We start from the raw sequence: 13211 nt of genomic DNA, 5'->3' as shown, positions 1-13211 counted from the left end.
CACAATCTCCTCTAAAACATGACTTTAATACAATGTAATCATTAGAAGATCAAATCAGTCTGGGAAAAGCTCACACAAAGGATTATTAAAAAACTAAAATAGCATCTCTTTATTTTCTTGTTCACAGAGAAAATTTACAAATAAGTTGTTTTATTTAAAGCCTTTTTAAAAGGCAAATAAATGAAATAACAAGAGCTTCAGACGTTTTTGATGGATATATTTGAAAACCTTAGATGACACTGATAAAGTCTGCAGAAGAGTATGCAATACCCTGAATAAATGGTAGATATTATTATTACATATTTTAATTAATAAACCTAAAACAACTAAGCAATCTAATAAAAATTCACTTAAAAGTTGTTCACTGTGAACTAACACTGTAAATATTGGTGATAATTACCGTGACTCAAAGGGGTTGTGCTATCCTTGGGCTTCTTTTCTTCTTCAGCTTGCTCCTAGAATACAGAAAATGGGATTTAGATGGCATTTCTGGATAATTGTTGGAAACACTGAAAACTAATGTTCCTTTTTTGCAGGAAGGAAAGTTATGAAGATCCTTGTCACTGAGGGGGACAATGCACACAGTACCCAGAGCCTTCCGCTGGGTGCCCAGGAGGGACACACATGATCCATCTGGACTTGGAAGGAATCCATTAAAAGTATTGCTTCTGGCTAAAATAAAAGAGACAGGAAGCTTTGATAACAGTTAATATTGAGGTTGACACAGGTACCTTCCCTGAGTGGATCCCTGGGCCTGACAGTCACACAGGAGTGGCTGACAGAAGAGGCTTGGTCCTCAGCGAAGCCAAGCCCTCCATCCTACTTTTGCTTTCAGCCTATCTGGGTCTACTACAGCTTGTAAGTACTCAGTTAAAATGCTTTAATTTTAACCAAACTGACCTTCATAGAAGGGACAAGTGACTTCAAAAATTCCTGAAAAGAAACCATAAATTGTGTATAATGAACAATACAAGCACACGCAGCAAGCAAGATGGTGCAGCCCCACCCCATGGGGCAAGCAAGGCATGCTCTTCCTGCAACTCTCGAGGGAAGATTTACCATTCAACAAAGACTAGGAAAATGGCTTTCTCTTTTGAAAGATACGATAACAAAGGGCATTTTTGAAAGTGGGTATCCAGATATGTGTCTTATTTACGTCATTTTGTGGCCATCAAACTGTATTCCACCTATTAAGAATTCGTGGCCAGCCATGGTGGCTCACACCTGTAATCCCAGCACTTTGGGAGGCCAAGATAGGTGGATCACGAGGTAAGGAGTTCGAAACCAACCTGGCCAACATGGTGAAAATCCGTCTCTACTAAAAATACAAAAAAGAAAAAATAAGCTGTACGTGGTGGCGTGTGCCTGTAACCCCAGCTATTCGGGAGGCTGAGGCTGAAGAACTGCTTGAATCTGGGAGGCGGAGGTTGCAGTGAGCCACGATCGTGCCTCTGCACTCCAGCCTGGGTGGCAGAGTGAGATTCTATCTCAAAAAAAAAAATTGTAATAATTATGTACTTAAAAATTGGGAACAGAATTTCCCAATTTTAAAATCTTTTAAATGAAGGGTTTCAAGCAGTCTTTGAACTTATTTTTGGAAGCATAAATATACAATAGTTTTTGGGGGTTTTTTTGTTTGTTTTTGAGACGCAGTCTCGCTCTGTCACCCAGGCTGTAGTTCAGTGGCACAATCTCAGCTCACTGCAACCTCTACCTCCAAGGTTCAAGTGATTCTCCTGCCTCAGCCTCCAGCTAGGATTACAGGTGCGCACAACCACACTCGGCTAATTTTTGTATTTTTAGTAGTGATGGGGTTTCACCATGTTGGCCAGGCTGGTCTCAAATTCCTGACCTCAAGTGATCTGCCCACCTCGGCCTCCCAAAGTGCTGGGATTACAGGCATGCACCACTGTGCCCGGCCAGTATGTAATAGTTTTCATTATTTCCAAGAACAACTAATTATCATCAGAGAATGTGAAAATTTAGCAGCTGATTTATACAAAAACTTTTGCTGAAAAATGAGTGTTATGAATTAGTAAGTTTGATCAAAAAATATTTCTTCAATTTATTCCTATATAGTTTTGGGATAGATCTTTTTAAGTTATGGCTAGTGTGGCTGTCAGTCCCAGTTTGCATGGGGCAGACCTGTTCATAGCACTTTGAAAAGCCCCACATCTGGGGAAATTCCTGAGTCCTAGGCAAATGAGGAGGCTTGGTCACCCTAGCTTTGACAACCATAAAAACCAAATCTAAAAAATAGACTGCACATTTGGAAGGCTGAGGCGGGAGGATCGCCTGAGGTCAGGAGTTCGAGACCAGCCTGGCCAACATACTGAAACGCTGTCTCTACTAAAAATACCAAAAGTTAGCTGGGCGTACTGGCGGGCACCTGTAATCCCAGCTACTCAGGAGGCTGAGACAGGAGAATCGCTTGAACCCGGAAGGCAGAGGTTGCAGTGAGCTGAGATCACGTCATTGCACTCCAGCATGGGCAACAAGAGCTAAACTCCATCTCAAAAAAAAAAAAAAAAAAAAAAACAGACTGCACATAATGGTATCAAAAAGCTCTAAACCAGGTTTTCAAAAATGAATCATGTATACTAATATTTTAATGAAAGCAAACTAGTTTTTAACTGATGAAATAAATACTATTAATTTCATTTTTCTACCTTTCTTCAGTTCCTTTTTCAAGTCTATGGTTTTTAGGTATAAGAGACAATTTGTATAGTAACAAATTCTATCAGTGTCTTAATTGTCTTTCATCCCCAAAACATAGTCTGGTACCTAGTCTAGGTCGACAAATATTTGATGCATGAAGGCAAGAATGAAAGGTTCAAGAAGAGTGCTTTTCTGCCTGGTAGATTTCACATCCACAGTTATCATGGATATCTTCGTGCAATTAACAAAGTAGCATTCTGCTAAAATGTACTATAAGCCAGTGCTTCTTAACAGGCATTTGAATCATCTGGGAATCTTACTAAAATGCAGACCTTGATTCAGTGGCTCTAGGGTAGAGCCTTAGATTACAGATTCCAACAAGCTCCCAGCAGATGCGACTGCCAAAGTATACGGCCCTCACTGTGAGTGGCAAGGCTACCACCTTTTAGCAGGGCATGCAGTGGGAGTGGAAACAGTCATGCAATCATATCTACCCTGTTCTACTGCAAGTGAGATGATGAACTCCTGCCTTGGGTCTAATTTCCCATGGTAGCACTTTACCCCAGTTCCACCCCTGTTCATTCACTCAATACACAGGAAATTTACATATGTAATTCAAAACAAAGAGACTCTCTTCTACTGCAAAACCTAAAACAGTAAAAAGAAACAGCATTCGAGAGTTGATTATGTTCACACTACAGCTACTGAAACATTTTCATAATCACTGTGTCATTCAAAAATAAAAAGAAATATATAATATGCTATCTGTCGCTCAGTGAGTGTTTGGTTCACACTTCTTTATTTGCTACTGAAATTCTGCCTAGAAAGAAAAAATATTCCACACAAAAACAACATTACCTCTCACTTTGGATTTAAATTGCCTAAGCTTCCAACATCTGTATGTTCTTTAGGCGGATCAAGGTTATAGACAGGTAAACATACACATATACACACGAAAGATTATATTGTGTATATCAGAATAAACATATATATCTATAACATACTGACCTATGTTTAAACAATTTTGCAAATGGAAAAGTATTTAGTATCATATGGTAGAGCAGGGAAAATGCTGAATTTAGGGCTAGGTGACCTAAGGTCAAATCTCAACCCACCACTAAAAGCTATTTAACTTTGAACAAATGACCTACATTCTCTAGACCTGATTTTTCTCATCTGTTAAAATAAAGAAATTGGACTAAATGTTCTCTAAAGTTCCTGCTAGCTTTAACATTCTTTGCTTCTGTCTAGCTAATTAATTATTTCATAAAGGTAATAAATCTACACTGCTATTAATGAACAGAGAATGAATTTTAAAAAACAAAAGAAAAAATTAGCGCTTTATCTTATCCTTGCAGACAGACCACTAAAGGAAATCAATACAAATTGCGAAAAATAAAACCATTACTGCGATTTCTCAGGTTTCAAACTTTAATTCTGAAAACTGAAAATAAAGTTCCGGAAAAAAATAGTGTTCTGAAAAACGGGGAGATAATGGTTTAAGGAACACAAAATAAGTCTTTGCTATGGTACATTTCCATTCACCAGTTTAAAATCCATCATTTTGGAAGACAGGATTATGAAGTGGGAAAATAACCAAAAAGGCTTAATGTTCTGTTCCCTCCTGCTGGCACTGGATGCATCACATGCTTTTACTACAAGGCACAGTGACGTTTTCTGATTAATTAGTGTCTACGTTTCTCTGTCTATGAATTCCAATCAAGGGAACAAAACAAAGGATTCTCAGCTACTGATTTGTGTTTGGCAATTTCGATTCACCACCTTGGAACTGCCAGATAATACTCCTTTGCTCTCCTTTGCTATCAGACCGAAGACTCCTGAACACTCAAGGATTTTTGAGAACCCTGCTGTTCTTGTTCCATAAGAACCTGCTATCTGTGCCCCAGAGGGTGATACACATTGGTTTCATGAACTGTAGAAAACAGTGAAATCCTATTTAGTAACCCCAGTGACAAACTGCTATTTGAGTTTCACCTGCTGGTTCAAGTCCACTTTTCAACTTCTTTTTTGCTCTGACCCAATGTGGGATATAAACTGAAGATAAATAGAATTTGCCTATTGGATAAAAGTAAAGAAATTTGTGGGACTTTTTTCCATCACTCTACTGGAACTCAGACACACTCAGGGAGAATGAAATGCTTCCATTTTGTTCAAATACTTGATAATATAGCTACAGTCTCCAAATGAAATATCTCTAAAGTGTTTGCTAAGACACATACAAAAAACAAAAAGCAAAACATATAACATAGCCTTATAAACACATGCATTTTACTGGCTGTTGTAAACTGGCATCAGTCTTCTATGAGGCAACAAAATGTAAAGAATTAACTATTACTTAAAAATAGAAACCAAAATAAACTCACCCCAAATATTTTCTCAGTATCTATTTGAGGATGTTACAGAAAGATTGCATTACCCTCTGCAAAAGTTGAGGTCAACCATGGCCCCTGATGTCATTCTTTAAAGGCCAGTGGCCACCACCTCAAGTACAACTTTCTCAGCTTGGCCATCAAGCCTCACCAAGGGTGACCAGCCAGATCTACCCCAGTCACCCTGCAATCTAATTGCACACCAAACCTTGTACTTACTGAAATGGAAAGACCCATAAAGATCTTGCAATTTAAGACTGTTGTTCTACAGACAAAGAAGCTGAGCCCAGCCCCGTGAAGTGACTTGTCTTTGGCCACACAGCTAATGAGCAGCACAGCCAAAGAATAAAACCTGAATCTCCTGACCCATGCCCCAACCCCATCCAGTGCTCACCTAGACACTGCCAATAACAACATCTGCTCCAATCAGATAAGTCATTAAGGTCCTGCCATATATCACACACGTCACCTTCTCTTCCAACCCCACACCTTTGCTCATGCTGCCTCCTTAAGGGGCCCAGATAATTCCCACTCTGACCCCTCAACTTTCTTACCTCTCAAGGTTAGAGAGCATCTAGATGTTAATATATTAAAAAGTTATATGGGCAGACGCGGTGGCTCACGCCTGTAATCCCAGCACTTTGGGAGGCCGAGGCGGGTGGATCACAAGGTCAAGAGATTGAGGCCATGCTGGCCAACATGGTGAGACCCCATCTCTATTAAAAATACAAAAAAAATTAGCTGAATGTGGTGGTGTGCACCTGTAGTCCCAGCTACTCTGAAGGCTGAGGCAAGAGAATCACTTGAACCTGGGAGACGGGGGTTGCAGTGAGCCGAGATTGCGCCACTGCACTCCAGCCTGTTGACACAGCAAGACTCCGTCTCAAAAAAAAAAAAAAAATTATATTCTCTCGGATTAGATTTACCAGGTTGGATTTATAAGCTGTTTGTTACAACAGAATAACAATGCATTCAAGGTAAATATCTTAGATACTCTTCATCCTTCAAGGTCAGACTCAAGCTCCCGATGACTCTACCTTTCTCTGAAGGGTGACCATACCTTAGAGCACGAATGGGCTACATATGTACTTAGTTGTTTTCCATTATTCTACATAAGTTAGTTTTCCTTTATTCAGCAATAGTCTAAGATCCTTTTGAGAATGAAAAATGTCTCATATTTCTATCTCTCAAAGTTCATAACTCACTATTTAGATAAAGATCCATTGATGTTAAGAGGTTCACAGGGAGAAGGAGAATGGGAATTAACATTTTTTCAGTATCAAATATTTTATATACACAGAGATCATATATTTCATTTTTGTATATTCAAACAAAATTTCCTTTTTCTTTTGTGAAACTTGCATTTTTATGTAGGAAATTTGAAATTTCGCAGCCTGTATATTATTTTGGGGTTTTGTGCCCAGAACACTCACATACACACTAGACATCAATGAAATCACCCTGAAAAAAAAAAAAAACTTCATTTCCCCAATCACCATGTGCCTACACTTTGCTAGTCAATTCTAAAGCAAGCTGGTGAGCAGAAAAATCTAGCAAAGGGCACCAAAAATGACACTTATCTTTGTGTTAGAAGTTGTGAAAAGACAAAATACGTCAAGGAGTCTAAAAGGACAGAGAAAAACTGTCTTCAAGTCTGCAGCAGCGCTACAGGGACCAGATCATAAACAGAGGTTTACCCATACGGTAGAAGCAAAGATGTAAAACATACAACAAATCCCAAGGAAAAGAGGGACTCTCTCAGATGCTGTTAGGGAGAGGATAAACTAGGGTGATCTCTTTGGAGGATGATATTGAGTGGTTTATCAAAATTTTAAACGAGCATACCCTTTTGTACAATAATTTCACTGCTGTGATAGTACCTATGAATGAACTGCAAAAGTATTCACATATGAAAAGGATATATGAATAAGAACATTGGATATAACATTGTGTGTAACCACAAAAATTAAAATAATCTAAATGTTCACAGTAGGGCACTGTTAAAATAAATTATGGTACATTCATAAAATGAAATACTATGCAGCACTGAAAAGAATAAGACCTGTATCTCCAAGACATTCATAATTAAGTGCAAAAAAAAGCAAGAAGCAGAACAATGAGCAGAATGTGAGCCCATTTGGGATGTGTGTATGTATGTGTATATGTGCATAAAAGGTTTGGAATTTTTAGCCGTCTTTTTTTTTCCTATGTAGATACATGAGAAACTGTACACAGTGGTCACACGGTTAGGAAAATGTTTACGGGTTTAGTGTATGTGTGAGGGGATATGGTGGATAATTTAATTTTTACTTTACTACCTGTCTATACTGTTTTATTTTTTAACCATATGCCTATGTTCTGAAAAGCAGAAGAAAATGTTTTTAAAATTCTATCTAGAAATACACAGAAAATATTAGTCTAGAAAGACATTCACTGACAGATATTAATATTATCATCTAAAATTATTAGATATCCAAGGTATGAAATTACTATCTCAAAAGAAAATGTTCCGAAACACCCAACTGTGCATTTGCTTGATGTTTTATATGCATGATCTGCCAGCGGGATGTATTTAGTTGACTAGAAATGTCGCTTGTAAACCAGAAGGCTAACACACAAAATAAAGGATGTTACCAATATTTCAAGGAGTCTAGCAAAATTCAAGCATGACTCAACCCTTCTTTCCACAGTGAATGCAGCCCCAGGTGTGAATACAGCCTACTGTGTTAAACTGTTAAATTTGACTAATGAAAATGAACATTGTTACTGGCAATGAGCCCCAAACTGACAGTGCAACGTGGACTAAATGTGCATCTTTTCAATTATATGTGAACATGCTTTAAAATAATGATATGTCCCAAACATCTCAAAAGGTAAACTAAGAATATGGCCCTTTAAAATGTTATTTTGTTACTAATGATTGAAAAAATTCCTTTGCATGGAGATGTCATTAAGCACCAGGAACATCATTTAACAGATATTTTTGAAAATCTAGCTATGTAAGACCTGCAATAAAAGCATATCTAAGTGTTAAGCACTTCTGGAGTCCAATAAAGGGAAAGTCCCAATGTGGGGTAGAAATAACGGTAAACACATCAGGATTAAGTTAGAAACTGAGTTGGTTTTTAAGAGGAAATTGGGATTTGTTCTAGTGCAGAAGAGGCAAAAGGTTAAATACTCGGATTGTAGAGTAAGATAACCGAGTACTAAGATAGGGGGGTAACAATCTCAGCAGCTTAAAGAGAAATGATACTGACAACTAATATAAAATATGTGTGGATGGGGGAAGGTGGTCTCAAATGTTAAATAAAAAAATTTAAGAAAAATATTGATTAACTGTAACACGATTAGCAGGTAAGATGCATCTAACCACTTCCCTAGGACAATGGTTCTCAAACATGAGTGGGCATCAGAATCACCTGGATTGTTAAAACACAGATTGCTGGGCCCCACCCCTAGAGTAGCTGATTCAGAAGATCTGGACTGGGGCCCAGGAATCTGCATTTCTAACCAACCTCCAGGTGATGCTGATGCTGCTGGTCCAGGGACCACATGTGGAGAAGTACCCAGAATAACTCTGAACACATCAAATCCTGAGTCTCCTCGTGCTCTGATTCCTCAGAGGACACGACACAGCAGAACACAAAGAATGACATCTTCACCTAAGCCAAGACAGATGCAGGCCTGCCCAAGTCTGGTCCAAGACACCTCTTAAATAGAAAGTTCTTCCCTTATACATTTAGAGCTCTAAACTCTCCTGGAACTGATCTAAGAAAAGCAACCAATCTGGACCCAGGGAACTGGCCCCTGGCCCAATGTTAATCACCCCATTGCCCAGTGAGGCTAATCCTGAAGGAATGGCTCTAGAGCTTGACATAGACCTATTCTGAACACCTTGAAACCAACCTCAAACCAGATAGTTCCTTGAGATGTCTCATTTAATCTCTGGAGTTCATCAAACCACACCTAACCTGGAACTGAACCAAAAGAAATTGTATTACATGATGTCACTTCAGCAACTGCAATGTGTAAATGTATAACCACAAACCACATGAAGACCCCAAAATCCACATCCAAATAAATGCTAAGAGCCAATGAAGGGTCACAGATGAGAATGCTGTAATGGCCCACCATCCCCAAAAATAGTCACCATGGAGGTCTTCTGGTCATTCTGCTTTTAAATTTGCAGGAATACATAAAGCTGTCATAGGAAACAGAACAGGCACGGTGACTACAGGCATAGTGAACATTATACCTTCTAAGTGTCTAGATGTTGCTGTGAAGGTATGTTTTTAGACATGATTAACATTCAAATCAGCAGGCTTTGATCAAAGTAGATCACTCTGTAATGAGGGTGGGTCTCATTTAATCAGTTGAAGGCCTTAAGAGAAAAAACAGGTCCCCCAAGGAAGAAGGAATTCTGCCTGCAGACTGACCTGGACTCAAGACTGCAGCACCAATTCCTCCCTGGGCCTCCTGCCTGCCAGGCTGCCCTGCCTATTTCAGACATGTCAGCCCCCACAACCTGCCTCAATCAATTCCTCTTTTTAAGGTAAGTCTCTCTCTCTCTCACTCTCTCTCTCTCGCTTGCTAGCTCTCTCTTGCTCTGTGTGTGTGTGTACACAAACACACAAAAATATCACACACATATACACATATGGTCATCCCAGGGGGTCCTGTTTCTCTGGAGAACCCTAATGTAACCCCACGCAGTTTACAGCCTCCGTTCTCTTACTTGAGAATGATTGATTACCTCCATCTTTGTAAAAGAAAAGGTTTCCTTTCACCTTTAAAATTAAGATCACCTTTTAAAATATATATCAGACTTGAAGAACACTTATATTCTATACCACTACACATAAAACTCAAGCAGAAGCCACATCGTTTCAAGTGACTGAAAAGCCCCTGAGTGTGGTTATGTGAACTCTAGTATTCCATGGTGCATTTTGGTAGCGATCACACACTGTGAGGAAGGGTCCAGGGATGGACATCTTACCAAGCATCCGTCCTGATCCAAACGCTCTTTGGAATCCATATTAAGCTTCCTTTTCCTGTTGGGCTGTTTCATTGCCACCCCTACACTCCTTGGCAGTGGTTTTCTGTAAAACAGGGTCACATAAGAAGTTGGGGATGGGGGTGTGACCCCTTCAGAATTACAGAAGCAAACAAGAAAATGTTTTCAATTATACTTCTCATAATTGGTTACTATAAATAACCTGATAAGTTGACAAAAATTTTGCAATTGGTTTTACAGTCCTTAATATAATAATAAGACAAGCGGGAGGGCAATGCATTTTCTACCTCATCTAGAATTTATATCACGAGGAAAATAGATATTATTGCTTTTGGTCTTATCTGGGATAAAATGTTTGCTTTTTTGCTTAGCTGACCTAACCAATTAGGATTCACTGCGACCAGCCTGCACAGCTTCTGTACTCACATGGTCTGACACGTATTCTTGGTAAAAGGTCTTAGTCATACAAGGCATAGCATAGCAATCTGAAACAGAAAATAAGAAAAAATTTTACCAATCAATCATGACCATTCTTCTGTATATTCATAAACAGTGGGAGACATTCTTTGAAAAGTTATTTGAAATGAGTTTTTTTATAGGGCAGGTCAACCGTTTTGGAGAACCAACCACCAATACCAAACAAGTTCCGCTGGAGCTATAATTCAGAAGTCATTCACTTTGAAATAATGTTAACAATTGAATATAATTTTTTAAAACTTTTAATAGCCCTAAATCATCTATAGTCCCCAGTGCTTTATGATGATATATCCAACTTCTTCATTGATATTTCCACCTGAACAATGGCACTCCAAATATGGCAAATGTAACATATTTGCAACTGAGCTCATCTCCCTCCACACTGCCTCCCAGTTCAAGGCTCTCCTCCTATTTGCACTGATAACTGGCCACCCATTTGCCCAGAGCTTCCTCTTATAGTTGTTCAGACTGTACACCACCCAAGAGCACCAAGCCAAGGGGCAAGTGGAGGCTGAAATCCACCATGGGCTCTACACCCATGGTTCACCTGCCACTGGCCTGCATCATCCCAGGAGAAAATGCATCTTTTCCTCATTCAAACAATACTACCTTCTGGGCTAATGTCTGAGCCAGAGAACTAGGAGTTGCCATCATTTCATCCTTTATATCACACCGTACATATTGCCATCAGGTTTTGTTGATTTTTAATTTACTAAACATTTATTGAATTTACCTTCTTCCTCTACTCCTATTAACTCTGATCATTCCAATTTTATGTTGCATTCAGTCCAAAGGTCTTAAAGTTCTTTGCAAAGCAAGGTTCCTGCTGCTTCTCCACTCCATACTTCTGCTGGTCCCTCAACCTCTGAATACCTTCCCCATTGCCTGCCCTCCCTTTTTCAACTTATCTAATTTGAACTCGTCCTTTCTGACCCCACTAAAAGAGACTTCACAGCCTTCAGGAAGGTCTTCTTTGCCTACCTCCTGCTCCAAGTAAACCAAGTGTGTCTTTTCTACATTGCATTTCTTGTGCATACCTTTATTGTAGTTTTTGTTTGCAGATATGCCTCCCTTTATGAGGCTGTAAGCATCCTGATGACAAGGACAGTGAATTACTGATCCTTATTTTCCACTCTCTAGATATTACCTGGCTCACAGCAGTCTCTCGATATGTGTTTATTGACTCCAACTACATAAACATGTCTCTCTGAATTACAGAGAAGCCTCAAGCCCTTAAATCCAGTGAATATTAGTTCTTGATCCATACATTATCCTTTAGAATGCTGTATGACTAGAGTGAGCACAGTTTTCAAAGTTAATTCCTTTCCCTTTTTCTTTACTATAGAAAACAAAAAATAAGCAAAAAAAAATTCCTTTCCACATATCCTTTTGCTTCTAGTCAGATGATATTTATGTCCTTAAGACAGGCACTTATGTACTAAATTCAATAACATTACATTCATTTTGTAGAATGTAAATACAGTTTTTCATGCCTAGCTTCTGGTAATAGTCTGAACATCTATGCAAATGAACAGCATAGACTTAATGCCTGTAGCGAAGTATTACTGCACAAGACACAAGCACTGCCAAGGCTGGCCTGCCTTTCACGACGAATAATACCCCACGGCTTGTCAAACTGAAATCATCTAGCTACTGACATTTTTTTCCTCACCATCAAAAATGATCTGCCTTGATAATCCCTGGCAATTATCTCAATAACCTTGATTTGTTTAAAACAGCAAGAAAGCCTGAATTCACATTATTTTATAGCAGGGAAAAAATGAAAGTTTTTACACTGAGGAGAAATTTCAACATATAATTTGGTAATAATAAATTTCCTCTGGATTTAGAAATAATAAAGCAAAAATACAAAAGTTACCAAACAATCCATATAAGATTTTGCTGCCAGACAAAAAGGGAATCAAATACAAGAGACCATTAAATACATAGGAGATGAATGATATACAGATGGATGACAGATGATAGATAGATAGATAGATAGATAGATAGATAGATAGTCTAACACACAGAAAAACAGACTTAAAGAGAGATTTTGTATAATCCTTTATAATGTCAATGCAAAGAACATATTCTACTCAACCGAATAGGACATTTCTTTTGAAATAAACCTAACTTGATGTCCTTGGCATGGTACCAAAATACATGGATTACTCTGACTGTCCATGATATATGGCCTACTCCCAGGAAGCCCCAAATGTCACATCAGCCACATGTCTCCTTGCTGAGCTTTGAAAAAATATATAAAGTTTTTAGAGTTAAAAAAAGAATAATGTCAAATTATAAAACACATCAAAGAAACACATTATCCAGGGTAAGTAAAGATATATACCAACTAGACTGAGCTGTGCCCGGTGTCCCCTGGCTTTGTGACAATGCCCGAGCACCACCTACCATAGACAAGACGATGTTCAGTGATTTTAATTAGAGAAGCTTCCAAATAGTGTTTTAGATTTAAAAAACAACATAGATAACTACATATAAATGATTTGTATTTCTGTACAAAAATTGAAAATAGTGTACTAATTTTTCAATTTAATCCTCTAAATGAGTTTAATTTCCCTTCATAGTAGAATTATCTGTCTGCATGTTGCCAAATACTAAGGAGATAAATTAGATTGATACTTAGAAAGCATCTGAATACTTCAAATTGA

The 13211-nt window shown here is 38.4% G+C and overlaps 1 protein-coding gene across 4 annotated transcripts in view; it reads right to left on the bottom strand.

Moving 5' to 3' along the window:
• L3MBTL4 (L3MBTL histone methyl-lysine binding protein 4) overlaps positions 1 to 13211 on the bottom strand; it is a 461605-nt gene that overhangs the window by 348186 nt on the left and 100208 nt on the right. For all 4 annotated transcript variants that reach the window (XR_008515838.2, XM_024235921.3, XM_054537672.2 and 1 more), the window contains 3 exons: positions 10489 to 10547; positions 10045 to 10147; positions 401 to 455 (listed from right to left, as the gene is read on the bottom strand). Coding sequence is in view for 3 of the 4 variants with exons in the window: in XM_024235921.3 (XP_024091689.2) it covers positions 401 to 455; positions 10045 to 10116 (127 nt within the window). In the remaining variant the exon portion in view is untranslated. The remainder of the gene's footprint in view (positions 1 to 400; positions 456 to 10044; positions 10148 to 10488; positions 10548 to 13211) is intronic.

The sequence above is a fragment of the Pongo abelii genome, chromosome 17 (assembly GCF_028885655.2).
Source record: "Pongo abelii isolate AG06213 chromosome 17, NHGRI_mPonAbe1-v2.0_pri, whole genome shotgun sequence".
NCBI lineage: Eukaryota > Metazoa > Chordata > Mammalia > Primates > Hominidae > Pongo > Pongo abelii.
The sequence above is the reverse complement of the archived record's forward strand: the minus strand, read 5'-3'. Positions and strand labels throughout refer to the sequence as shown.